This window comes from Rhinolophus ferrumequinum, chromosome X (assembly GCF_004115265.2).
Source record: "Rhinolophus ferrumequinum isolate MPI-CBG mRhiFer1 chromosome X, mRhiFer1_v1.p, whole genome shotgun sequence".
Lineage (NCBI taxonomy): Eukaryota > Metazoa > Chordata > Mammalia > Chiroptera > Rhinolophidae > Rhinolophus > Rhinolophus ferrumequinum.
Window position 1 is genome coordinate 3,646,818 of NC_046284.1, and position 27,321 is coordinate 3,674,138.

General features: G+C 42.0%; 1 protein-coding gene across 5 annotated transcripts in view; it reads left to right on the forward strand.

The window, feature by feature from the left end:
* Positions 1-328: 328 nt before the first annotated feature.
* Positions 329-27,321, forward strand: part of OPHN1 (oligophrenin 1) — a 301,975-nt gene continuing 274,982 nt past the window's right edge. For 4 of the 5 annotated variants that reach the window (XM_033108306.1, XM_033108316.1, XM_033108323.1 and 1 more), the window contains exons 1-2: positions 329-1,058; positions 1,192-1,349. In XM_033108306.1, coding sequence (XP_032964197.1) covers positions 1,196-1,349 — 154 coding nt within the window. In that variant the 5' untranslated portion in view covers positions 329-1,058; positions 1,192-1,195. The remainder of the gene's footprint in view (positions 1,059-1,191; positions 1,350-27,321) is intronic. The other variant, XM_033108331.1, reaches the window with a different exon arrangement.

Genomic DNA, 27,321 nt, shown 5'->3' on the forward strand with positions numbered 1-27,321 from the left:
CTGCAGACGGAAGGCCCATGGGACTGGAGAAATGGGAAAGGGGAGAGGAAGAGAAGTTGGTCGGTCAAAGGGAGGCTGGAAGGAAAAATAAACAATGCAACCAAGTAATGGGAAGTGAGAGATGGCCTCCCACAATCTCGTCCCAGGCTCTGCCTCCAGTTTCCAAAACTTGCCAGGTAGACGCCAGCGCGGACGCACCTGCCCCTCGAGGCTGGGCCCGGCCAGGGAGCCTGGGGCAGGCAGGGAATGCATTTCTGGCAGTGCAGCCGCCCTGGCGGGGTGGTCGGGAGATCGCAGGGAGGAGTCACGGGGCGTGAAACGGAAAGACTACATCTCCCAGGCCGCCATGCTTTCCAGCTGGAGTCCTAGGGCGCTGACTGCTCCCCAGTTTCCGTAGGGAAGCGCCGGGCCACCGCGGCTATTGTGCGCGGTCGCGATCTCGCCCTCCTCTTCCCGCTCGGGTGTCTATGGAGCAAGGCTACGTTTCCTTGCCGCCTCGGCTTAACCCTTCCGTCGCCTAACAGGACAGCAGGCGGCCCCTGGGACCAGGAAGAAGTCTTGGGAGCCGGAGAACTCTGGTAACAAAACCCTAGGGTGCAAGGCAGACACTTGAAGGAGCCCGAAGGCTCGGGCTCGGTACCAGGGCTTGGCTGGGGCGGGGCAGAGGCGCTGGCTTTAAGAAGGGGGAGGGGACCGTGCAGTCAGGGTTGCCCGCGGAGTTCGGCAAAGGAAATCTGCTGGCTCCGGAGCCGGGAGTGAGGAGCGCGGAGAGGCGGCTCCCATCCCCAGCGCTCACCCCCGCCTACACCCTGGGCGGGCCGAAGTGTCACGTTTGCAATTGCTCTGGAAGGATCCGGCTGGTCTCCAGAGGCGAGCCGGGCTGCGGTTTCTGCTGTCCGTCTGGGGAGGCGATGCCTAGGGGGCATGCTGCTTGCTAGGCAGTACCCTGCTAGGATCCGTCTGCGTTAGTTAGCTCTCCCAGACACCTGAAGCCATCGCCAGGCCGCCGGTTTCCGGTACAGACCAGCCAGCTCTCCCCTGGAATCTCATCAGAACAGGTACCTGTCCTCCAAAGGGAAGGAGTGTGCGAGCTTCCTAAGCTGGTCGTGCGCTCAGTCCATCCCATCTACTCTCCCAACTGATGCTCTTGTCTTTGTGTCTTTCCTTTCTCCTTCCAATCCCCGCCATCAGAACCATGGGGCATCCCCCACTGGAGTTCAGCGATTGCTACCTGGACAGCCCCAATTTCCGAGAGAGGCTCAAGTGTTATGAGCAGGAGCTGGAGAGGACCAATAAGTTCATCAAAGACGTGATCAAAGACGGCAACGCGCTTATCAGTGCAATGAGAAGTAAGTGGAAGGCTTCCATGAGGTGTTTCCCTGATCTGTGCCAGCGGGGAGGGAGTTTAGAACTTTGGGCCTTTCCTTTTAGTGCCTTGACCTTGTAAGACAGGATCTGTAGCTGTGTCAGGGACCCTCCTGCTCTGCAACTATCCTTCCTTGGCACATTGTTCCAAAGGGACAATCTGCCTGTACTGTCAGACGTGTTTAGCACCCATGTCTGTGGCAAGCGCCCATCGAAGCTGACTGAGGAACTGCCCCAGCACCTCCTAAAGAATTGTGAGTTAAGGCCACCATCTTGAGAAATGGTTTTGTCCTGGCCTCTGGTGGCTACAGATAAGTGTGGGGGCAGTAAAATGTTTCTCGTGACAAGTTATTTTCTGAGAAAAGCACCTTTGCCCCAGGGATTTTTTTTTTCTTTAAGTTACTGAGCTATGGTTTTGGTTAAGGTCAGTCTCTAAGCTCAGAATTACTGGATGGCCTCACGTGCCACTGAATTCTGCTTGAGGGTGAAACAAAGCCCTGCCTGGTCCCTGGCACAAGGAGCCCAGCCCCCAGGGAGCAAATTGCAGGGCTAGAGTTGGGAGCCACGGGACTGAGGGAACCTCACCTAGCTTGGCTTTCCCAATGGTCACAGCTGACAGCTGTGGGACTCCCCCCTCCTTCCCTACTGTGTGTGGAGTTTTTATTTCTGCTAGTTGGCAGAAGGCTTGGAGTGAGAGAAAGAATAATAAACATCCTCAACAAGAGTGCAGGCAAACCAACCCCTTGTGCCAAAGTATATACCCAGAAGAATGGACCATAGTAATTGGGTGGAGTGATCATTAATTTTTTTTTTCTTTTCTTGGCTGCAAGATGATTGTGAAAAATAAAGTCAGGCTCGCTGGCAAATATGCCCCTCAAACTTTGTTCTGAGTGGATTTATCCTCACAATAGTGTGTCTAGGTCAAGTGTGGGGCCCTTCTTAAGGCAGACGCAGGCACCCGAGAGCAGGGAGAAAGGCTTGGGGCAGCAGGGCAGTGGTAACTGCTACTGGCCGCCCCTGGTGGGCTCTGATTTGCCCCCAGAGTCTGCTTTCCTGGCACGTGCTGTCTGTCTTCTTGGTCACAATATATAAATGATCCACGTTCCTGCCAGTCATTGGATTGAATTTGATCATTTAATGGTTTCTCCTGTTGTGGCTTTGAGCAAGAGTAAACTCTTGGCAGCACGTTCAAGATGGGGTATTCGAAATGCTCATCCTTGGGGACTTATAGGCCAGGCTTTGGGGTGTGTCACCACCCACTGGAGTTCACCGAGAGGGTAAAGCCTGGACGATTGTGCCACAGAAGTAGTTAGAAAGCTGAGGGTTCACCAAAAGGAAAAGGGGCATGTTCAGGTTTTTTTTTCATTTATTTACTTATTACAGTAAACTGCTTGGTGCAGTGTCCACAGTCAAATGATGCCCCTCATAAGCTCCGGAAGGGAGCTTGTGAAGTCTATGGTAAGCTGAAAGTGTTTGTGCAAAATAATGGCCCGCTAAGGCACATCAGAGAGATTAAGATTCGTAAGGAAAAACAAACAGTTCAATAAAACATTGGAGGGAGGGCAAAAGTTTTGTTAGCTGGGGCAAGTCAAGGTTTGTATTCTTTCCTCCTCTTCTGAGACAGAACAATTATGCAGGCCCGGACCTTTGAATATGAGCAAAAGATCCAAGAGGTATTTCGGCCCAGAGGGCTTCTTGATATTTATGGTGCTTTTTGGTTTCTGAGTCTACACAGAAAGCCAAAAATAGGACAGGTAGGAAATAAGACCCAGCAGCTAACCCATACTCCATTTCTTTCGTTTAAGTTGCATGGTTCTAAAGCCGTGATTAGCAAGAGGCAGAGGCGGGATGTGTCCTAGTGTCTTGACCACAGAAATGTTTATACTCCCACTCTGCTTCCTCACACTGTGCTAGCTGGGCGGCTTCTTGAGGGTAAGTGGGGTGGGAGGAAAAGAAAGTAGGCTCTTACTTTGTGGGGAGGAAAAAGAAGAGAACACTGGGAATTGGTTTTCTGAGACCTGGGTTACAATCTGGGCATCACCATCTTGGGATAAGATGGCTCAGATCGCTCACTTCATCTGTCAAATGGGGGTAATTCTACCCACCTCACAGGGTTGTTGTGAGGCATAAAGGAGTGAATGGATTATGTAAGTGCTTTGTAAATGAAAACCGCTCAATATTGTAAGTAGTTGGTAATCTGTCTTCAGGTTAATAATATATCTACTGGTGAATGTGTACTTGTCAGTAGGTTTCTGACGGGAAATGCATAAGCAGACGGAGTTGGAAACATTTTCTGCTGTCACCTTGTTGGGAAATGTCACTCCCTCCATTGGCATGTCTCAGCAATTCATTTTGTATTCATGTTTGTGGATTCATTTTGGCATTTGGAGTCTGGCATTAAAAATCAGGAAGAATGATTGACACCTCTTTGACTTATTAAATTGACCGTTGAATCAAACAGCTAGTGCTTCTAGGAACTAATGAAATGTGTATCGTGCTGCAACCCTGCTGCAGTTTTTGTGACAGTTTTAGCCTCGCTGGGACTCAGTCCTTACATTTCTCCTCCTTGTGTCCAGTTTCGTACAGAGCTCTAGGTGAGGTGTTAGTCACAACTGTGTGTGATACTTAATTTCTTGAATGTAGGTCCTGTTTGAATATTTAGGTTTACTTACCATGTTTCCCCGAAAATAAGCCCCAATTAAGATCGTCAGCCAGATGGACGCATTTAGTACATTATGACGATGTTCCAGAAGAAGATGACATGACTGTATTTGAATAAATGTAGATTGTTGTACATGAAAAAAATAAGACATCCCCTGAAAATAAGCCCTAATGCGTCTTTTGGATCAGATCTGGTCTTATTTTCGGGGAAATACGGTAAAAGACCCAGCCTTATTTTCAGGTAAACATGGTCGATCTGTGCTCAGAAGAAATTGATGTTATGAATGAAAATCAGCATGTCTCCTTTGGGGAAGGGGTTGACTCCCCCCATTAAATGTCATTTATTTATAATTGTTGGAGTACAAGATGATGATGATAAAAAAATAAAAACACCGGCACTCCAAAATCTGAACGTACTGCCCGTCTTTCTGATTGTTCTTTGTTTTCAGGGTGGCAGTGTTGGTCCCTGGTGTGCTTTGAGTATTTACTAAGCACTCAGACTAGGTATTGTTCAGCGCAAGCTGTGTGGCTCCTGCTTCCAGCCCCATACCACGTGATACACCTAATGAGTGTTACATATGGTTCAATGAACGCATGCCATTCATTCAGTAAATACTTGTGTACGTACTGTATTCAAGTCATCGGGCTCAGGGCTGTCACACATGTGACTGAGTGAGTCACAGATAGATCCTGCCGTCAAGGAGTTCCCAGACATGATCTAGGTTGGGATTGCCAGTAATATAAGGTAATGCTAGGTAAGGACAGAGCTATACGAGCAGGACAAGTGGATACCACGGTGTGTGACATTGGAGGGAGAACTCATTTCCTGGTGGGAGGACAAGGAAAAGCAAAAGAAGAAGGGGCATTGGAATTGGGCAGAATTAATAACACTTACCACTTGTTTAGCTGTTCCCGTGTGCCAGGCAGTAAAACCTTGGAACAGCCTTAAGATGTAAAGGTTATTATTCTCATTTTGTAGATGACAAAAGTGCAGTTTAGAGGCCTTCAGTAACTTTCTCAACTAACAAGGGCACAAGTCTGAATTAGAACCCAGAACTGACTCTAAAGGCCCTGTTTTTTTTTTTTTTTTTTAATACCACATTGCACTGTTTCAGGGCAGGACATTTATTGTAGTAGGAACGACACAATGTAAAGGGACAGCAATAATTCAAGTCATCTGGAATATGGGGTGCAGGAATGGAGGTTTGGGAGATGAGGTTGGAATGGAAAGTTGAGGGGTTGACCATGTAGGACCTGTTAAGCACTTCAGACTGTATATACAGGGAGTATTAAAAACATTTTTGGTGGGAGAGAGGCATAGTTTGAGCTGTCTTTTAGGAAGATTCCTCTGAGAGTGCTGTGTAAGGTGTTAGCAATTCCACAGAAACATTTGTGACTTTTCAGCAGTGAAATGATAGCTTTACATTTTCTTTGATGTAGCTCAGATGTCTTCTGCAGAGCTCTTCTGTAAAGGGCCATATTTTAGGCTTTTGAATGCCATGCAGTCACTGTGGCAATTACTCAACTGCCACTGTGACAAGAAAGCAGCCATAAGTAATACATACCGTGTTTCCCCGAAAATAAGACCTAACCGGAAAATAAGCCCTGGCATGATTTTTCAGATGCTCTTAATATAAAATAAGCCCTACCATATTTCCCCAAAAATAAGACCTGGTATTATATTAATTTTTGCTCCAAAAGACACAGTAGGGCTTATTTCATATTATGAGCATCCTGAAAAATTATGCTAGGGCTAATTGGCCGGTTAGGTCTTATTTTCAGGGAAACACAGTATATAAAATGAGAGTGGCTATGTTCTGATAAAACTTTATTAACACTGAAATGTTAATTTCACATAATTTTCACATGTCACAAAATAGTATTCTTCCTTTGAATTTTTCAACTGTTTATATAAAAACCATTCTCAGATCAACTAGGGGAGGGGGGTCATACAAAAATAGGTGGCGGGCTGGGTTTGTCCCAGTGGTCGTAGTTTGCAGAGCTCTGACATAATAACTAGCTAACCTAAAAAAACCTAAATGGGTTTTCATTGGTAAGGCAGTAAATATAGCTATTGGGAGAACATAATGTCATATTTCACATTTTCCATCAACTAGTTTTGGTGTGCTCTTAATTATGCCTACTCTGGATTCAGGAATGACGGGCTCAAATGCTGTCAGGCTCCAAGGAGAAAAGTATGAAGCTGTTGGAAGTGGGATAAAAGAACTGGAGTGACTGGGGTAAAGTACAGCAGCACCACCCCATTCAAAAGATCTTCGCTTTCCTTTTTCAAACAAATGTGCTCGCTAAACAAAATACATTCACAGCCTAGATTCAATCAGATTGAAACTCCTGAGGTAGTGATCTAGCTCTATCAGTCTATGAGTCTTGGACTCTCATGGACTAGGAAAATGGAAGGTGACAGTCTCCAGATAGAAATTTCTCTGGGAAGTACCACTGGACACTGCATATGACAGGCAGAATGATGATATAATGGGAAAAAGCCCTAGACGTGACATCTAGATACCTGGGTATGGTGATAGTTCTGCTCCTAATGGGATCTGTGACCTTGGGAAATCATTTCACTGGGCCCTAGGTCTGCAGCTTTCCAAAGGTGGGGGTCGTTAGGGGACCTCACTTTCAGCTCTAACATTCCATGACTTTTTGTTTTTTGCATTGTATATTTTATTTTAATCATTTGGGAAAGGAATAACCCAATTACAGCTCCTTACTTTAGGGCTACATAAATTTTCACCTTATTTTAGTGTACAGGACAGTATTTAATTAAACAAAAAAAAAAAAAAGCCTGTCAAAAACCAAGGATAACATACTTTATGTGTATATATGTATGTTTGTATATACAGAGGGTGCCAAAAAAATGTATACACATTTTAAGAAAGGAAAACTGTATTAAATTGTAATATTCAATATATACCAATAGCAAAAGATGAATACAAGTCATGTGTATACCTTTTTTTTTTTTTGGCACCCTCAGTATTAAACAGGTATTAGAAAAAAATTCTATCACTAAGGCCACACATTCACACACACAACCACACATAGGCGACCTTGGACTAATGAAAACTGTTAAAAGAATACAAAATACGCATTCTATACTAAAAATGTACATAAAATTGATAAAGTAGAAATGATAGAATTGGTATAACTTTTATAATCTATCTTCCATTTTTACAAAAATGTCACTTTCTTACATTCTGTTCTTTGTTATTACTATTAAAATTTATTGGGGTGATAATGGTCAACAAACCACATAGGTTTCAAGTGTACAATTCTATGTAATACATCATCTCTATATATCACATTGTGTGTTCACCACCCAGAATCAGTTCTCTTTCCATCACCGTATATTTGACCCCCTTTACCCTTTTCTACCACCCCCCCTTCCCACATTCTGTTCTTTCAAAGACAAAAGTTTTAGATGTTTGCATTAAGGTGACCTTTTGGGGTGCCAGTTCAGCTCTTGCTTTGATACCTGGGACCCCTATTTGATAAGTAATTGCTTTTCTGGAAGGATGGGTTAATTCCATCTTGGAGGCAAATTTGATATTGAATATACTTAGTGGAGCCATCATTAGCTTGGCACACAGAACCTTGGTGCTAGTTCCAAGTCTGCCACTAGCTAGCTGTATGATACTGAGAAAGTTCTTGGTTTCATCAGCCTGAGTTTTCCCATTTGTACAATCAGAAGTTTGGTCAGTGAGCTTCAGGGTTCCTCCTGGTGTTACCATTCTGTTTTCTGGGTTACCAAATGTTTTGCTGAGATAGTTAAGCAACCTAAACTGATTCTGTCATCAACTTTAGAGTCAATTCATCTTTACTTTGGGAGACTGGGCAAAGGAAAAATCCAACTGATAGGTCCAGCATGAGTAGACTTGAATTGTGCTCGCTTATCTGATCACCCTCTCAAGGAGTGCATCTTGACAGGTGTCAACCTGATGCCCTTCAGTTCTGTCCTAAATAGTTCTATAGTGAGGGAAACTGAAGCTTTTAATCCCTTTGGGGTGGGTGTAGTGCCATGCTGTGCAGGGAGGAGGTGGTGATGTAATATACATTCTCAGTCAGCAGACATCCTGTCATTATCCCAGTGATATTAATCAGTGCCTTGGAGCACGTGGTGTTACTCAGATCAATGTAATGAGTATGTCGTATGGTACTGCTGTTCGTAGATGTGAAGCAGTGTCAAATGGAATTTGGTGGAGACGATACTGACATGTTCGTTGAAGGTATTAAGAAGACCAGATTCCAAAGTAGCTGGACTGGGAAGTCCTGTGGGGAACAGGGTGGAAAAGTGAACCAAGCCAGACTTTCAGTGTGACCATTTCTAAGAAGCTGCTTTTTTTAAGTGATGGCGGATGGTGTTAGGGTGGGATAGGGAAGATTATGACTTGACCTGCTTGTTAAGAAAGTTTTTCAATTGGCGTTAAGAGTGATGAAGGAAAATTACTTTTCAGCTTCACTTTTATAGCCTCATTTTTTAAAGCATGGCCAAAAACTTTGGTTTAACCTGGCATCTGTTTCTCTAATCAGTTACTTTACTACAGAAATTCCCTAAAAGCTTGTGAGGATCTGGAAGATACATGTTTTTCCAGGGGAGTTCCCTGAAAATCTTGAGGCTGATTTCCTTTTTTTTCCTAGTGGGATGGACGGCCCTCATGATGCTCTATCGGGGTTGCATCAAGTGCTGAAGGCTTGCATCATGTGAAGCCAATTCTGTTTCATTCAGCAAGGATTGACTATGTGTCAGGCACCATCCTGGAAATTGCGGAGATAATGGTGAATAAGGCTGCTATGGGCTCTGCCCTCTTGGAGCATACATTACACTTCTGACTACCCACTTAAATAATTTAATTACAATTGTGAGAAGAGCTATGACGAAGAAGTTTAGGGTATGATATATGCTCTATCACATTACAAAGTGGGGATTTGTGGGAAAAAAGGAGCTAGACCATGGGGATACAACTGTCCATAGGGAAAAAGAATAAACTGAGGAGGAAGAATTCCTAAGTCAAAGCTCCCTGTTTCACTACCTTGGTAGTTAATGGCCCTGGTAATGAGCAAGACTCTTGAAGTGAATGGAGTGTTTCTCAGTAACAGACAGGGTGTAATATTTCACGTAGGATCTTTAGGGAAAGCCTAAAGTCCCTACTGCGTCCTTCTTCTTTTATGAGTATATGAAAAATGCTTTTTGGGTAGGTAACACATGAACATGGTACAAAATTCAAAAGGTAGAAAAGGTAAACCTTCTCTCTCCTCCCATGTCCAGTTCCCAGTTCTCCACCTTAGAGGCAGCAATTGGCAACTGTTTGTTTATCCTTAAAAGACTTTACCCCAGTGCTTCTTCCAACTTCCGCTTCCTCGGGAGTGTGTTCCATTGTAGGCAAATTCCCAGCCATACTGTGGCAAGATTTCTTTAAGATTGTACTTGGAGGGAATGTTGGACTAAAGATCTCAGAAAATCACCTCTTCCATAAAAGAAAAAGGACACTGGCAAAAATGGTCACAATAAATTTTTCAGAACTCTAAAAATTAGACAAAAAGCTTGCAACAATCTGAAGAGTGTTTATTGATGAAAACATGTTGAATCTCTTTAGCAGCAGGGTTTGTGGCATTTTAACTTATCCTGCCTCTCATCTCCTCTCCAGAGCTTTGAGGTAGCCTGGAAAAACCAACAGCTTCATAAACACGGTTGTCATGGAAACTAGCAGCCTTTCAGCACTTGAGGGGAAAAGACTGGGTTTGTAGCTCCTCAAAAACTCATATACCCAGAGTCCTTATCACTATTTAACCTGCCTCAAGGTAACCTAGAAAAACCCCATTCACAGGATTCTCATTACTACACCTGCTTTAGCACTAGCTCAGTGGGAAAAATTCTATCCCCAGGGTGTTTAGCATCACAGCTTCCTGAGGCTGCAATATTAGTCAGGAGAAGCAAGAGCCTCGCCAGAAAAGCAAAAGGAAGAAATGGGGAATGAGGTATCCCTAGGGGCTTTGGAAATCTCTGACATATTCCTGGGGGTCCAGAAAAGCCATGTGCATACTCAGGGCTTTGCATGTGCCTAGAAAAGACCCAAGAGGGCCTCAATTTCTCTCCTGTGCCTAAAATTAAGGCAGAGTTGTAAACTGCTTTGCTAAGTGTTAAAGGAATATCCCAATATGCACAAGAGCGCCTCAGCAAAAGGTGGGAGACTTAATGGTTCAAGACATTTAAGATCTTTGAACACTCACTAGTTGTCTCTAAGCTAATCAAGCAGAGACTTCAGTGGCCACACACTACAGGGAATACATTACAGAATTAGTCTAAGAAAGATACTAAACAAACAAACTGCAGCAACAACAATGACAAAATGACAATAGCAACAAAGCTTGGGGGGGGTCAGAATCTGATATCCAGAAGTACCAAATTATGTTGTCAAAATGTCCAATTTTCAACAAAAACTGATCACACATTCGAAGAAACAGATGTGTGTGGTTCATATACAGGAAAAAAAAGCAGTCAGTAGTAATTGTCCCTGATGGGGCTGTGTTGGAATTTAGACAAAAAATTTAAATCAGCTAATATAATTGGAAAGATCTAAAGGAAACCATGTCTGAAAATTTAAGGGAAAGCATGAGAACAGTGTCTCACCAAAGACACAATATAAGGAGATAAAAAATTATAAAGAAGCACCAGATAGATATTCTGGAGTTGAAAGTAAAATAACTGACATGAAGAATTCACTAGAGAGGCTCTACAGCAGGTTTGAGCTAGCAGAAAAAAGAACCACAGAACATGAAGATAAGTCAATTGAGAATATCCAGTCTGAGCAAAAGAAAGGAAAAAGTTAAGAAAAATGAACAGAGCCCCAGAAACTGGGACACAACCAAGTATTAACATATGCATAATGGGAGTCCTAGAAGGAGGCAAAAGAGAGAAACGAGCAGAGAGAATATTTGAAGATATAATGACCAAAAACTTCTCCAATTTGATGAACAACTCTACTCTCCAGATCCAGGAAGTTCAAAAAACTCCAAGTACGATAAACTTAAGGCAATCCATACCTAGGTACATTATAGTCAAACTGATGAAAACCAGAGACAGAGAATCTTGAAAGAAGTAAAACAGTAAAACAACTCGTTAGGTGAATGGGATCCTCAATAAGATTAGGAGCTGACTTCTCATCAGAAACCATGGAGACCAGAGGCAGTGGGCTGACATATTCAAAGTGCTGAAACTGAAAGAAAAAAGGTGTCAACCAAGAATTCTGTATTCATCAAAAGTATCTTTAAAGACAAGGGAGAAATTCAGATGTTCTCAGATAAGCAAAACAAAAAGAGCTTGTCAGTAGCAGACCTGTCCTATAAGAAATACTAATGGGAGTCCTTCAGAATGAAGTGAAAGAATGATGGATGACAACTAAAATCTGCCCAGAATATTAAGAGCACCAGTAAATGTAACTACATAGATTGATATAAAAGACAGTTTAACTGTCTTTTTTAGTTACTCTTCTCTATCTGATTTAAATGACAACTGCATAATGCAAAAGTTATAAAACTGTTGATGAGCTTATGATATATAAAGATACAATATGTATGACAACATAGCACAAAGGAACGGGGCAGGAAACAATGGTATTGGAGCAGCATTTCTGTATGTTTTCTAAGTTAAGTTAAAATTAATCTGAACTAGATTGCTTTAAGATGCTAATTGTAATCCTGAGGTCAGCCACTAAGAAAATAACTACAAATATATAGCAAAGAAACAATAAAGGTATTAAAATAGTACATAAGGCAATAGCTATCTATTTAATACAAAGAAGGTTGTAATGGAGGAATAGAGGAAAGTGATACAAGACATAGAAAACAAATATCAGACATAAATCCTACCTTATAAATAATTAAATTAAATGCAATTGGAATAACACTGTAATATAAAGGCAGAGATTGGCAAAATGGAAGAATTGATCAAAAATGGATAAATTGATTGAAATATATGCTGGTTTTAAGAGACACATTTTGGACTCAAAGACACATAAGTTGAAAGTAAAAGGATGGAAAAATATACCAAGCAACAGTGAACAGAGAGTTAGGATGGCTATACTGATATCAGACAAAATAGATTTTAAGATAAAGTTTTTATGACATACAAATAAAAACATTTCAGTGGTAAAACAGTCAATATCTCAGGAAGGTACAAAAGTATAAACATATGCACCTAATAATGGAACCTGAAAATACATGAAGCAAAACGGACAGAACAGAAGGGAGAAATTGATAACTTAACAATAATATTAGGGGAGTTCAATATTCCACTTTCAATAATAGCTAGAATAGCCATATAGAGTTCAACAAGCAAGTAGAAGACTTGAACAACATTATACACCAACTAGATCTTTTACAGACATCTGTAGAACACGTGACACCAACAGAATACACATTCTTCTCAAGTGCAAATGGAATTATTGAGGCTAGACCCTCTGCTAGGCTACAAAACATGCCTGAATATATTTCTTCATACAAAGTATGTTCCTAGCCACAGTGGAATGCAATTACAAATCAATAACAGAAGGATATTAGGCAGTTCACAAGTATGTGGAAATTAAATATCACACTCCTAAGTAACCAGTGGGTCAAAGAAGAAATCACAAGGGCAATTAGAAAACACTTTGTAATGAATGAAAATGAAAATATAACATGCTAAAAATTATGGGATGCAGCAAAAGTAGTGCTTAAGGGAAAAATTATAACTTTAAACACCTGCATTAGAAAAGAAGAAAGAGCACAATTCAATAACTTAACCTTCTATGTTAAGAAACTAGAAAAAGGAGGCCAAACTAATCGTAAAGCAACTAGAAGGAAAGAAATGATAATGTTTAGAGTGGAATTAATGAAATAAAGAATAGGAAAACCACAGAGAAAATTTTCAGAAGATCAAAAGTTGGTTTTTAAAAAGATAACATTGAGAAACCATCAGCTAGACTTACAAAGACAAAAGAGAGAGGACTCATTATTATAGGCAGGAGTGAAGGAGGGCACAGTACTACCAACATTACAAAAAAAAAAAAGAATAAAAGGGACTACTGTGAATAACTTTAGGCCAATGAATTATAAATTTAGATGAAGTGGACAAATATCTAGGAAGACACAAATTGGAAATTCACAATAAATGGAAAATCTGTATAGACCTATAATAAGTAAAGGCATTGAATTAGTAATCAAAATATTATCCCCAAAGAAAAGCCCAGGACTAGATGGCTTCAGTGGTGAATTCTTCCAGAGTTTTAAAGAAATTAATACCCATACTTAATAAACTCTTCCAAAAATTAGGAGAGAACACTTCTTAACATTCTCTGAGGTCAGTAGTATTCTGATACCAAAACAAAAAACATCAAAAGAAAAGAAAACTATAGACCAAATTCCCTTGAGTATAGATGCAAAAATCCTCAACAAAATACTAGCAAACCAAATCCAGCAACATATAAAAAGGATTATATGCCATAATCAAGTGGAATTTATTTCAGGAATGCAAAGTTAGTTTAACATCTGAAAACCAATCATGTAATGTAATACACCAAATAATTAGTATAAGGGAAAACCCCATATTATCACAATAGATGCAGTTGTTCTAAAAAGTTCACCACCTTATTATGCTAAAAACACTAAACAAACTAGGTGTATTAGGTTTGTGCTTGTCTAGGGCTGGGGAGAGTTTTGGGATGTGTTGTGAATGCCAATGGGTAAAGGATTTCTTTTGGACGTTGTGAAAATTTTCTAAAATTAGATTGTGATGATGGTTGGACAGCTGTGTGCATATACTGGAACCCACTTAATTGTACACTGGAATCAGTGAATTTTATGGTATCTGTCTTACATCTCAAAGCCATTTTTTTAAAAAAAGCTCGTGCTTGGAGAAACAGGTGCTTGGCTTATATACCTGCATCTTCCTTTGACTCTTCCTCATAGGACAACATACTCGGAAGGTTGTTTAGAAATTTTCACATCCACTCTGTTGGATTTATAGCCAGGGAAAAGGCAGCCAGGAGAGAGAAGGGAGTCCTCCTGGGACCGAGAGCTAGAGATGGGATTGGGACCAGAGTGAGATTTCCTGGGTCCCATCGCAGGGCCCTCTGCACTGTGCTCTAAAGCGGCTACCTTGCACTGAAACTGTCTGCATGTTCTTATTGGGACTGGGGGTGCTTTTGTTTGAAGTGACCCAGTTGGCAGCAAAGAACTGTTTCCTTTCATTCCCTTCCCCTGCGCCATCATGGCAGGGAGCTGGCAGTTTCCCCATTGAGCAGTCTAGCCCCTATTTAATCAGGGTTTGCTGGTGTGACACCTGTCCTCTGTTTCCGGCCCAGGAACCTATACCAGCTGGTTGGTCAGCTCCAGAGCCCTCCCCTCTTCTCTGCTCATCTGTTGACTTCTTGCAGCAAGTGCAGCTGCTTTCTGTGTGGCGGGTATGTATACTGGGAAATGTGTGGCATTACGAAAGGGTGACACAGTTCACCCCCCACCATATTATTTTTAATCTAGGGCAGCAAGGAATTTCTCACAAGTGGTACGCAGTAGGCCCGGCACTCTAATACCGTATTAGGAACTTCAAGGCACTTCTTTACAAAAGGTTTTCATTAAGGACTTCCCAGAAGCAGGAGGGCCACATTTCAGCTTCCAGCTCTTTCCAGAACCAGGCTGTCGTGGAAAAGCCTTTCCCTGTGATTGGAAAAATATGTATTATGTATGTGGCGGTTGACAGCTGGAGACTAATCCTGAATTCATCCATCCTGAATTTATTAGGTAGGGGGAGGAGGGTGGCGGATAAGCCATCGAGGTGTTTCATGGCTGTCCCTTACGACTTTGCTTTAGAGCAGGAAAAAAAAAAACACCCAAACCCAAAAACTGGAAAGAGAGCTATAAAGAGAATGTCCTTCCTACCACCATCACCGTGCTGAAATGCTCTGACTCTTAACATGGGAAATACTGATATCTGTCCATATTTGTTTCATCTGGAGAGATCTGTCTTTTAGCATCCATGCCCCGTTTTTCAGGGTTTTGGGGGATGATTCTTCTGTTGTGGAAAGCACGGGGTACCAAGTGTGCTAGTCGGGGAAAGCCCAGCCAGGGACTGTGTGGCTGCACTAGCAGAATGGAAGGGGAGGGAAAGCTGGAGCTTGTTGGCATTTTGTTTGCTTTTCCTTTGTGAGAAGCAGATGCTGTTTAACTATTCCCTTTTCTTTTTGACTAATGGGCAGTATCTTGCTGGAAACGGACTCATCGAGTTCTAAGGGCCCTTAAGAGAACATTGCATTTAACTCTTTCCTGTTTCAGATGAGGAAGCAAACTAAAGAAGGGATTTTCTTTGTCCAAGGTCACAGAGCCACTTAATCACAGTCCATCCTGGGCTCTCTGCAATGTCACTGTGCCTCACGAAAACAGTCTCTACCCTTCACCAGCTGCCTTTTGCTGAGCCTGTGACTTTTTTTCAGAATCCCTTTCAGTTTGTGAAAGAAAAGAACTATTTTCACTGCCGCTGGCCAAGAACGAACCTCCAGCATTGGCCTGACGGCAGCCAAGTGTTTCCCAGACCTGCGGGAATGGAGTAGGAGAAGGCTCACGGAGTCTGAAGTTACTGCTGTACTTTTCCTGGTTGGCCATTGCCCAGTAGGAGCTGATGAAATAGAAGATGAACAGAGCCTCCCATAACAGACCACCTCCCCCCGACAGATATGTGGAATGTAGAGAATCCAGTTATAAATGAGGAAGAAGCAACTTCTAGAACAAACTGGGTCAGGTTTAGGTATGGTAATGTTTGTGCCGAGTACCAGTAAGGCTGGGGTCTCTGAATGTGATGTCAGGCAGGCTGACTGATTGCCTGAAGTGGGTGTACCTATAGATACGGATATAAGCTAACATGTGCAAAGCACTTTGTCGTGTACGAGGCACTTTCACATATATTGTGTGACTCGATCTGGGAAGGAAAGTGCTATTCTCTTCATATTATAGATGAGGAAAGTAAGGCTTAGTGAGCTCAAGTACTTTCCAACTGGTCGTCAGTAGTAGAGCTAAGATTTAAATTTTCTGAGTGTTCTTTGCTGTGTTCCTCATTGCTTTCATTCCCTTTAATGATGAGAGAGAATATAAGTGCTGTGCAGAGGGACAAGTAGCTCAGAAAGCAGACATTGAAGGAGAGATATGGGGACTCCTGTAGAAATGGGAACAGCCACGAGCACACATGGCCACAGGAAGTGGCCAATGGGAAAGGTCTGAAAGCTGGAGGACAGCAGTAGAGAAGTGGGTAACTGCCAGGGCTGATAGACCAGAGCTTGTGGTAGAGTTGTTTTGTGTCAGCAACCAAAGTGTGCTGTTGTGTGAAGGCTGTTGTGAAGAAGACAGTCCAAACTGACGCAGGGGGATTTTATGGTTTTTTTTTTTTAATTTTTAAAGCAACGTTATTGAGATATAATTTACATACATAAAATTCACCTATTTAAGTGTCCATTTTCATGACTTAGTAAATTTAGCGAGTTGTGAGACCATCACCACAGTCCACTTTTAGACCATTTTGGTCACTTCAGTGAGGTCTTTTGTGCCTGCTTATAGTCCATTCCCACCCATCCTATTTCAACCCCAGGCAGCTATTAATCTGCTTCCTGTCTCTAGAGATTTGTCTGTTCTAGACATTTAATATAAATGGAATCATATGAGGTGTGGTCTTTTGTGACTGGCTTCTTTCACTTTATGTAATGTTTTTGAGGTTCATTCATGTTGTAGGATTATCAGTATTTCGGTTCCTTTTGTTGACCTTTGTCATGCAGGGTCTCTGGTCCTGCTCTCGGTGGGTGGAGACAGAATATGGTGAGGCCAAAAAGGAACAACAGAGCCATAGATAGGGGAGTCATACCACTATATTCTCAACGGCGGCTGGTCGAGACACAAAAGCAAACATCTGCCAGTACCCCAACAAGGGGTCTTCCTGCACCCTAGTCTCTTTGGCAGCCAGGCGAGACACAGGAAGTAGGATCCACACGATCCGCAATCTGCCATCCACTTCTCTGCCTGCCTGCCAACCAACCAACCAACCCACCCACCCACCCCCTTGCCAGCATAGCCATGGCAGTTATATCAGTGGCTAATGGCTAACTGGTTATAACTGATGGCCATCCAGCCACAGCTGATGGCCGTCTACTACCCGAGCCAGCACCTTTCCAGTGAGGCCGACAGCCTGGAAACTGCTCTCTGGGGCTCTGTCCCCACAACCTTAAAAAGCAAAGAAGCCAGTTGTTTTACCAGCAAAAATGGGTTTCTTCAGGAATACGGTAGCAGAGGAATTGCAATTCGGGACAAACTGGTGAATCATAGGCAAGTCCGAAGAACAGGAGTTAGGAAAAGCTGTTTCAAAGAATGCAGAGTGATAATGGCTTCTCATTGGCTGCGTGTGGCAGTTTCTCATTGGCCGGGCTATAACAGGAGTCCAAACCTGAAAGCAACCAGCTAAAGAGGTTCAGGTGATGATGATTGAGGTGTTTTGCTGGGCAAGGAGAAAGTCTCCCTTCCTGTTGCTGTGGTGAAGTTTTCCTGTATGGGGTCTGGGTGGCAGTATCTGAGAGCTCCCCGTTTAGGGCTTCCTGACTTCATTTTAAATGAGGTTTCCTTTACTTATTATCAGCACTTTTTATTGCTGAATCTGGTTCTTATTCATCAAGACAGCGGATCTCGGCATCTCTGTTTTCAGTCTGTCCCATTTGCTGGTTGAAAGAAAGCATTAAGAAAACCTGAGTTCACTTCGGAGAAGCAGATTCAGGGTAATTTTTATTCTTGTGTTCAAACCCGAGGCAGAGGTATGTAAAGGAGGTTAAAAAAATTGAGAAGCTTCATATTGGTGACGGGGGTGGGGTGGCCCTGAGCCTTTAATTTATTCTGACCTTTTTAGGATGGAAAATAAACCTAACTGTTGTAAATTAGTTAACGAGGAGGAAAAATAGGGGCATATTTTAACAGGCAATTTGGTTTTCTATTTTAGAAGTTTCATAGGTGGTGCAGACATTATTCAGCCCAAGTTATCTGAACATTGAGTTTGGGGTTAAAACACATCTTATTTGAAACCAGTTTCATCCTTAGATGGAGTTGTGTGTTTGCATTGATACCATGCATTATAATGCTTCAGAAAAATCAGGAAGGTATGACATCTTTCTTAGTATTTTTCAGTTCATCAAACAGTTTGATCTGTGATTTAATGTTTCCACCAACCCTAGGAGCTAATCAGGCAGGGTGTTGTTAGTCTTCCTCTTATACTCGTGAAGAAACCAAGGACAGATAATGGTCTCCCCGTTTTACAGACCAGGAAATTGAAATGCAGAGAAGTTAAGTGATTTGCTCAGAGTTAACTCAGCTAGTGTGGAGAAAATTGGCTTCGAAAGCCAGACCTTCTGGCTCCTAAGGGCTACAGATTTTCTACTGTATTCTGATGTATTCTCTGTTGAAAGGGATCAGTGATTATACCCTGCAGGGTGGGTTTAAGAAGTCTGTGTGGTCCCTTGTACGGTCCCTTTCCTCTGTGGTCCCTTGCCATGTTAGTTACCTGGTTATTCCTGGCGTCTGTCCCAGCTCTGGCTGGCTTTGTACTCAGCTCTCTCCTGCTCCTTGAGCCTGTCCTGCCAACACCATGTCCTCACGTAGCTCACGCTCTGTGAAACCCTATCATTGACTTTCCTGAATGTTGCCTGTTGATAGCTGCCATCTCCTCCTCTCTCGAGGACCCTAGGAAGCCTTCTTAGAGACCTTGCCTTACTGTGCTTTGTTTTTATGCCTAGCCACCTGTCCCTGTTCTTATGACGCACTTACCACCCTCCAAATCGTGATTAAAAGTCTTTTGGACCCTCTCATGTGGCATGTTACGTAGCCCCCATTCAAAGGAGCTCATCAGTATGGGTGTGCCATGGTGATATTTAGGACAAATCCTTCTGCTTCTCTCTTACTCCTGTGCTTTTAATCAGCTTCTGCTGCCCTGGCAAGATGGGTATAATTGACGTGTTTCTTGGGCAGAGCTCATTATACAGCTCTCCCTGGCAGCAGGCCACGTTGCCCTAGCCCATGTTGTTTTGTCAGGTCGAACAAGTCCAGCAGGATCTGGCCGATGGAGCATTGAAGCGGCCACTGGGCAAGGAGGCACTTGTTTGGCAAGTCTCTCCTGGGAGAGCTCTTTTCTTTCGGTAGCGGTCTCACCCTCAAGGAGTTATTTGCCCCTTTTAGGATTGGCCCTCCAGGAGCTTCTCGGTGTTCTGACGGCTGCTGGCCAATTGTGGCTTTGCTGTTTCTTAGGGGATACTCTCTGAGTGTCTACATCAGGCAGCATTTAGTAACATGCTGTTTAATAACAAACATCTGTCATGCCATTGGCTCACCAGGGAATGTAGGTCTCTATTGGTCCAGCAAAGATTTTTATTTTCTAATAGTGACAAGTAGAAATAAGTAGAATGGGTACTCACAGGTACCGTTTAGTCTGAAGTATTTTGTAGTCTCTAAGTTTGAGAATAACTGATGGAGGGAAACTTTCTAGCTTTGAACTTGTGCTCTTTGCTCCTTCTCAGGAGTCCTGGGCACAAGGGACAGGGGAGAAGGAAGAGTAACTTGATTTCTCAAGGATGTCTCCTTGCTCCATTTGCACTGAAACAGGGGTTGTATGGCACGTGGAACAAATCCTGCCCCACACTTGTTTTTGCCAATAACACCTGTTTTTATAAATAACTTTTTATCAACACATAGCATGCCCGTTTGTTTATATGCTGTCTCTGGCTGTCGTTGTGCTAAAATGGCAGAGCTGAGTCATTTTGATGGAACGGCCCTCGAAGAATAAGCTGCGCAGCATTAATTGGCTACTGTTGGGTAGGACATGACATTGAGTTAGTTCCTTGAGTGTTTCTTGGACCTTCCTGTTTCTGTCCAGCTTCAGCTGAGTTTGTGTAGAGAGGTATGCAAGGAAGTAGTTTTGGAAATAGCTTCTTCCTTGTGCAGAAGGAAGACTTGGAATCCTCCTGGTGCCACTAAGTGCCTTCCTGTTTGAATGGGCAAAGTCTCCATCATTAGTGCTGTACCCTGAGAGCCTAGCCCAGGGCCTGACACAGTCTCGGCTCTGGTCTCAAGAAGCTGTCATGCGGGCGGGGGGTTCTGCTTTCCCCCTCGGCCAATTAGAAAGACATTATTTCTCTAGTGCAGAGTTTGCTCTTTTTGATTGTCTTTCTGTGGTCACAAACCTGGTTCCTCTTTCCTGTTATAGACAGTTGTTGGGATATTTTACAAATCCCCTGAATAGTTTGCATGCATTTGTTGGTTTTGAATTGCGAACTGCTAGACTGAGCCCTAAGGTGTCTGGTACAACTCAGCCTGTCAGTCATCTGCGGCACTGCTGGAAAGGGAACCCATGGTTGCTGATCTGTTATTTGTCACATAGGAATGGGCGCCTTTTTTTCTTGACAGATTCGGGAAATTAAAGGGGCCAGACAGCAGTTGTCTTTATAGTTAACAATGATGTAATATACCAAGTAGTGAAGACGATGGAGTAGAAACCACAAAAGTCACAACAGGGCACGTTGCCCAGTCAGGCTTTCTCTAAAGAGCTTGTCAGATAGTATTTCACTGAGGTCTAAATAAATGAAATGTTACGAACAGAAGTGCCTCTCAGCTTCCCTGGTTCTTTCTTATTCCTTGTGATTGATTGGTGCAATTTTGGTATTTTGATAGGATTATTTTGGTATGCTTTAATAGGAATTTTAAAAGTGTAGCAGTTGCTAAGTGCAATTTCATGGTATTTGCGGTATCTTTACTAAAATGGAGCAGTCTAGCCTCTAACACCCAATTTTAGAGAATAAGCACCGGTTCCCCTATGCAAGTAGGGCGAAGAGAATCAGAATTATAGTGTTAGAAGGGGTCTGGGAGGTCATGGAGGCAACTCCTCTGTTTTCCAGCCACCCGAATCAGCCAAAATACATGAGAGCGAGAAAAGGAATGGAATTAGTCTGTCGCCCTGGGGCTGCTTTCTATCATTAGCTTCTGTCCTTTTGGGAGTACTAGAAAGTAGTTTGTTAGGGAAAATATAACTTTTGGACCCCAGGGCTTTAATTAAGCCTTCTATTTTGTTTTCAGTCTCACCTAAAGGACTAAAGTAGTTCAAAATATAGACTTGGTGGAAGTTAAGTTACTGAGCTTGGGTTTCAGCGTATTCTCTATCTAGGAAATTGAGCTTGCCAGCAAGGAGTGACACAGTGAGGCTTAGCACAGTGGCATGATGTTGTGGGTGCAAGTATGGCCGTCGGTGCCACACAGACCTGGCTTCTGCTTCTACATCTGCCGTTGTCTAATTGGGTGGCATTTTGCAAGCCACCAGTCTCTGAAAGTCTGTTTCCTCAACTTTAAATGGAGACTCTAATATCAACCTTGGTCTCAGTGTGCCTGGCCTTGGTCTCCTTTTCTGTCATAACCATTTGAGAAAGATTAGCGTTGCTATTTGTAGTGCCCTTGAACATGATGTTCTGTCTTTGCTGGGGTTCTGCTGGCACTGAGAACAGGAACACTCCTTAGGTTTGATCAAAGTGCCTAACAGAGTGCCAGGCATAAGGTATTCCTAAGTATTTTATTTGAATGTGTCATGAGATCCTATTGTACAGCAGATAAGTTGAAACCAGATAGTTAAGTGGCTTATCCAAGGATTAACAGAGTGACTGTGGCCTTCTCCATAATGGGAGTTGCTTTCCTGCTTTGGTTTCTTAACACAGATCCTTTCCTTTGCAGCCCGTCTTTCCTCTTGCCTCCTGCATATTGTTCAGTATAATATAGAGAGACTTCCTTCCACCATTACTTCCTAAATTAGGAGAGTAGGCTAAAAATACAAGCAGAATGCCACGTGGCAATTCAAAGTACAATGTTTGATCTAGGATTTCATAGTTGTTGAAATTGCAACAAATACGGAAGGACCCTTTTTTGTCTGTCCCATCAGAGCTGAGGTTGAGCAGAGGGGCCTGGGTAGGGCTGTGGGGAAGGCTGTGTGGTCGGGCGTGGATTTTATAGACAAATGGCGTAGGCTTGGAAGAAAACAAACAGTGCTATGCGGGTGTGGGTGTAGAGGGCATGTCTCCGTCTACCGCCTGAATCCTTGAATCTGCCTGCATTTCCCAGGGACTTGGCATTGACTAAAGTCAGTTATTTTGGTAGACAAAGCCACAGGGCAGGGCTAACGCACATTCATGGAGCTGTGTGTAGAAATCCTGGCCCTGAGTATACAGATATCCTCTGTCTCTAGAAAGTTGGCCTCTTTTTGAACTTCTCACTATGCCCAGTTGTTGCAGAAGTAATTTAGAAACCCCAGAAGAAGTATATAAACAGGGCCCATTATACACTGGGCCTAAACAAGTTGGAGAGGAATCATTTCACGTAGATGGCAGGCTGTTTGGCTTGTTTGGCTTTCCTCTCCCTTTGCTTCCTGTCTGGCTTTGCATCATTGCAGCAGCCCTGTATGGCTGTAGGGAGCCTTGGCCAAGGTGGGAATGGGACCCAGGAATTCTGGTTCCTGACCTGACATCTGGACTACTTTCAGATGCCTCTGGAACTTGTATAAACAAAGACATGCTTTAAAAGATTGCTACTGGACACTAAAACAAACACTTCCACATGAAAAGCCAGCCTTACTTGCTGACTAGTTGCTTTCTTCCCCTTTCAGGCCCCAAGTGCACAGCCCAGATGGGCCACGTAGCCTTCTTTATCTGCTGGTTTAGACAAGTTCTCCTTGTTTTCTCAAATCGCCTTCTTCTCAACCCTCCTTATGGGGTCAGAAAGAGATATGTTTAATAGTCTGAGAAAGAATTTTAAAGTTATTTTAATTGTGGTAAAATAAACATAACATACAATTTACCACTGCAGCCATTTTTAAGTGTACAGTTCAGTGGTATTGAATGCATTCACACTATTGTGCAACCATCCATCCATCTCCAGAACTCTCTTCATCTTGCAAAACTGAACCTCTGTCCCCATTAAACACTACCTCCCCATTTCCTACTCCCCCAGCCCCTGGCAACCACCATTCTGTTTTCTGTCTCTATGAATTTGACATTCTAGGGACCTCATATAATGGACTTATACAGTATTTGTCTTTTGTGGCTGGCTTATTTCACTCAGCATACTGTCCCTAAGGTTCATCCATATTGTAGCATGTGTCAGAATTTCCTTCCTTTTTGAGGCTGAATTGTGTGCATATACCACATTTCATTTATCCATTTACCAATCTAGGGACACTTCGGCTGTTTCCCACTTTTTAAAACAAATAATTCATTATTGAGGTTTAATTCTCATATAACATTATACTATTTTTAGGTGTACAACAGAATAATTCACTATTTGTAGATGTTGTGAAAAATCGCCATCATAAGTCTAGATACCGTCTGTCACCATACATAGTTACAACATTTTTTTCTGTTTTTCTCTTGATGAGGACTTTTAAGATTTACTCTTAGCAACTTTCAAATCTGCAATACAGTATTAACTGCAGTCATCATGCTGTATATTGTATTCCCATTACTTACTTATATTTTATAACTGGAAGGTTGTACCTTTTGACCCCCTTCACCCATTTCTCTCACTCTTATCCCCTCCCCTCTGGCAACCACCAGTCCGTTCTGTATCTAAGAGCTTTGTTTGTTTGTTATTTGTTTTAGATTCCACATATAAATGAGATCATGTGGTATTTGTCTTTCTCTGTCTGACTTATTTCAGTAAGTGTTCTCAAGATCCATCAATGTTATCACAAATGGCAAGATTTCCTTCTTTTTTTATTGCTGAATAGTATCCCATTGTGTGTGTGTGTGTGTGTGTGTGTGTGTGTGTGTGTGTGTGTGTTTACCACATCTTCTTGATCTATTCTTCTATCCACGGACACTTAGATTGTTTCCACATCTTGGCTACTGTAAATAATGCTGCAATGAACATGAAGGTGCACATGTCTTTTCAAATTAGTGTTTTTGTTTTCTTTGGATAAATACCTAGTAAATACCCAGAAGTAGAATTACTTGATCATACGATACTTCGATTTTATTGAAAATTTTGAGGAACCTCCATGCTGTTTTCCATAGTGGCTGCACCAATTTGCATTCCCACCAACAGTGAACAAGGGTTCCCTTTTCTCCACATCCTCCCCAACACTTGTTGTTTCTTGTCTGTTTAATACTAGCCATTTTAACAGGTGTAAAGAGGTATCTCATTGTGGTTTTGATTTGCATTTCCTTGATTATTAGTGATACTGAGCATCTTTTCATGTACCTACTGGCCATTTCTATGTCTTCTTTGGTAAAAAGACTATTCAAATCCTCTGCCCATGTTTAAATGTTTTTGTTTGTTTGTTTGTTTGTTTGCTGTGGAGTTGTATAAGTTCTTTATATATTTTGGATATTAACCCTTTATCAGATGTATGATTTGCAACTATTTTTTTTCCTTTTCAGTAGGTTACCTTTTCATTTTGTTGATGATTTCCTTTGCTGTGAAGAAGCTTTTTAGTTTGATGTAGTCCTACATTTTTGCTTTTGTTGCCTTTGTTTTTGGAGTCAGATCCAAAAAAATCATCACCAAGACCCATGTCAAGGAGCTTACTAATGCCTATGTTTTCTTCTGGGAGTTTTGTGGTTTCACGTCTTACATTCAAGTCTTTAATCCACTTTGAGTTAATTTTTGTGTTTGGTGTAAGAAAGTGGTCTAGTTTCATTCTTTTGCATGTGGCTATCCAGTTCTTCCAACACCATTTATTGAATAGACTATCTTTACCCCAATGCATATTCTTGCTTCCTTTGTCATAGATTAAATGACCATATAGTCATGGATTTATTTCTGGGCTCTATTCTGTTCCATTGATCTATGTGCCTGTTTTTATGCCAATACCATGCTGTTTTGATTACTGTGGCCTTGTAGTATAGTTTGATATCAGGAAGCATGATACCTCCAGCATTGTTCTTTTTTCTCAGGATTGCCGTGGCTATTTGGGGTGTTTTATGGTTACATAGAAATTTTAGGATTATTCTAGTTCTGTGAAAAATACCATTGGAATTTTGATAGCATTGAATCTGTATGTTGCTTTGGTAGTAGGGACATTTTAACAATATTATTTCTTCTAATTCATGAAAATGGAATATCTTTCCATTTATGTGTGTTCTTCAGTTTATTTCATCAATGTTTTATTTTCAGTGTACAGGCATTTTACCTCCTTGGTGAAATTTACTCCTAAGTATTTTTTTTTATTTTGATACAATTGTAAATGGGATTGTTTTCTTAATTTCTTTCCGATAGTTTTTTTAGTGCATAGAAACACAACAGATTTTTGTATATTGGTTCAATATCCTGAAACTTTACTGAAATCGTTTATTAGTTATAACAGTTTTTGGTGGAATCTTTCGGACTTTTTTTTCCGTGAGTTTAAAGCTTGTGCTATTTCTTTTTTTAAAATTTAGTTTCAGGTGTACAAAGCAATGTAATAGACATTTACACCCCTCACAAAGTGATAACCTCCCCCCTCAAATACTACCCCTCTGACATCGTATATAGCTGTTACAATTCCATTGACTCTATTCCCTATGCTGTACTCCACATCCCTGACAATTAAGTTTCCGAACTTGTTGCAACGGTGTTGCTAACCTTTTTTGATATCAGAGGGGTTATTCATTATGAATTTGTACCAACTGGACAAACAGTTAACCAAGTTTACTATTTGGAAGTGCTGAAAAGGCTGCGTGAAAAAGTTAAATGACCTGAACTTTTCGCCAACAATTCATGGGTCTTGCATCACGACAATGCACCAGCTCACACGGCACTGTCTGTGAGGGAGTTTTTAGCCAGGAAACAAATAACTGTATTGGAACACCCTCCCTACTCACCTGATCTGGCCCCCAATGACTTCTTTCTTTCAGATGTCTGGTCCTAGACTTTTGTTTGTTGGGAGTTTTTTGATTAGTGATTCAATCTCCTTACTAGTAATCAATCTATGCAGATTTTCTATTTCTTCGTAATTACATCTTGGAAGATTGTATGTTTCTAGGAATTTATCCAGTTTTTTTAGGTTGTTCTATTTGTTGGTATATAATTGTTCATAATAGTCTCTTATTATCCTTTGTATTTTTGTGGTATCAGTTGTAATGTCTCCTTTCACTTCTGATTTCATTTATTTGAACCCTGTTCTCGCTTTTTCTCTTGGTGAGTCTAGCTAAAGGTTTGTCAATTTTATCTTTTCAAAAAAAGTTCTTGGTTTCATCAATCTATTCTATTGTCTTTTTAGTCTCTATTTCATGTATTTTTTTTCTGATCTTTGTTCCTTCCTTCCTTCTACTAACTTTGGGTTTCGTTTGATCTTTTTTTTTTAAAAAAAGTAGATATTGTTTTCTATAAGGCCACTTTTTTTTTTAAAGATTTTTTTGGGGAAGGGGAACAGGACTTTATTGGGCAATAGTGTTTACTTCCAAGCCTTTTTTCCAAGTCAAGTTGTTGTCCTTTCAGTCTTAGTTGTGGAAGGCGCAGCTCAGCTCCAGGTCCAGCTGCCGTTTCTAGTTGCAGGGGTCACAGCCCACCATCCTTTGCTGGAGTCTAACCGGCAATCCTGTGGTTGAGAGGACGCACTCCAGCCAACTGAGCCACCCGGGAGTTCAGCGGCAGCTCAGCTCAAGGTGCTGTGTTCAATCTTAGTTGCAGGGGGTGCTGCCCACCATCCCATCCCTCGCGGGACTCGAGGAGTCGAACCGGCAACCTTGTGGTTGAGAGCCCACTGGCCCATGTGGGAATCGAACCGGCAGCCTTAGGAGTTAGGAGCATGGAGCTCCAACTGCCTGAGCCACCGGGCCGGCCCTCGTTTGATCTTCTTTTTTTTTTACTTCCTTCAGCTGTAAAGACAGATTGTTTATTTGAGATTTTTCTTGTTTCTTGAGGTAGGCATGTATCACTATGAACTTCCTTTTTAGGCAGCTCCCATGTTACAGATGGAAATACTGAGGCTTAAGATAGGATCACTGCAGTCTATTCATAGAAGTGATAGAGCAGTGCATTTACATATTGCCTTTGGACTCTAAAGCTTTTTTTCTTTTTCTTCACATCTTCCAATATGATCGTCATGTTTTGCATTTTAGAATAGTTCTGGAAAGGAGGTAGAACATATATGTGTCATTATCCCCATTTTACCATCTGGAGATATTGAGCTGAAAGATGCCAAGTAACTTGCTCACGGGTCACCTAATAGCTACAACTCAGGTCTATTGATTTCTAGACAATTAATTATTTTTAAAAATA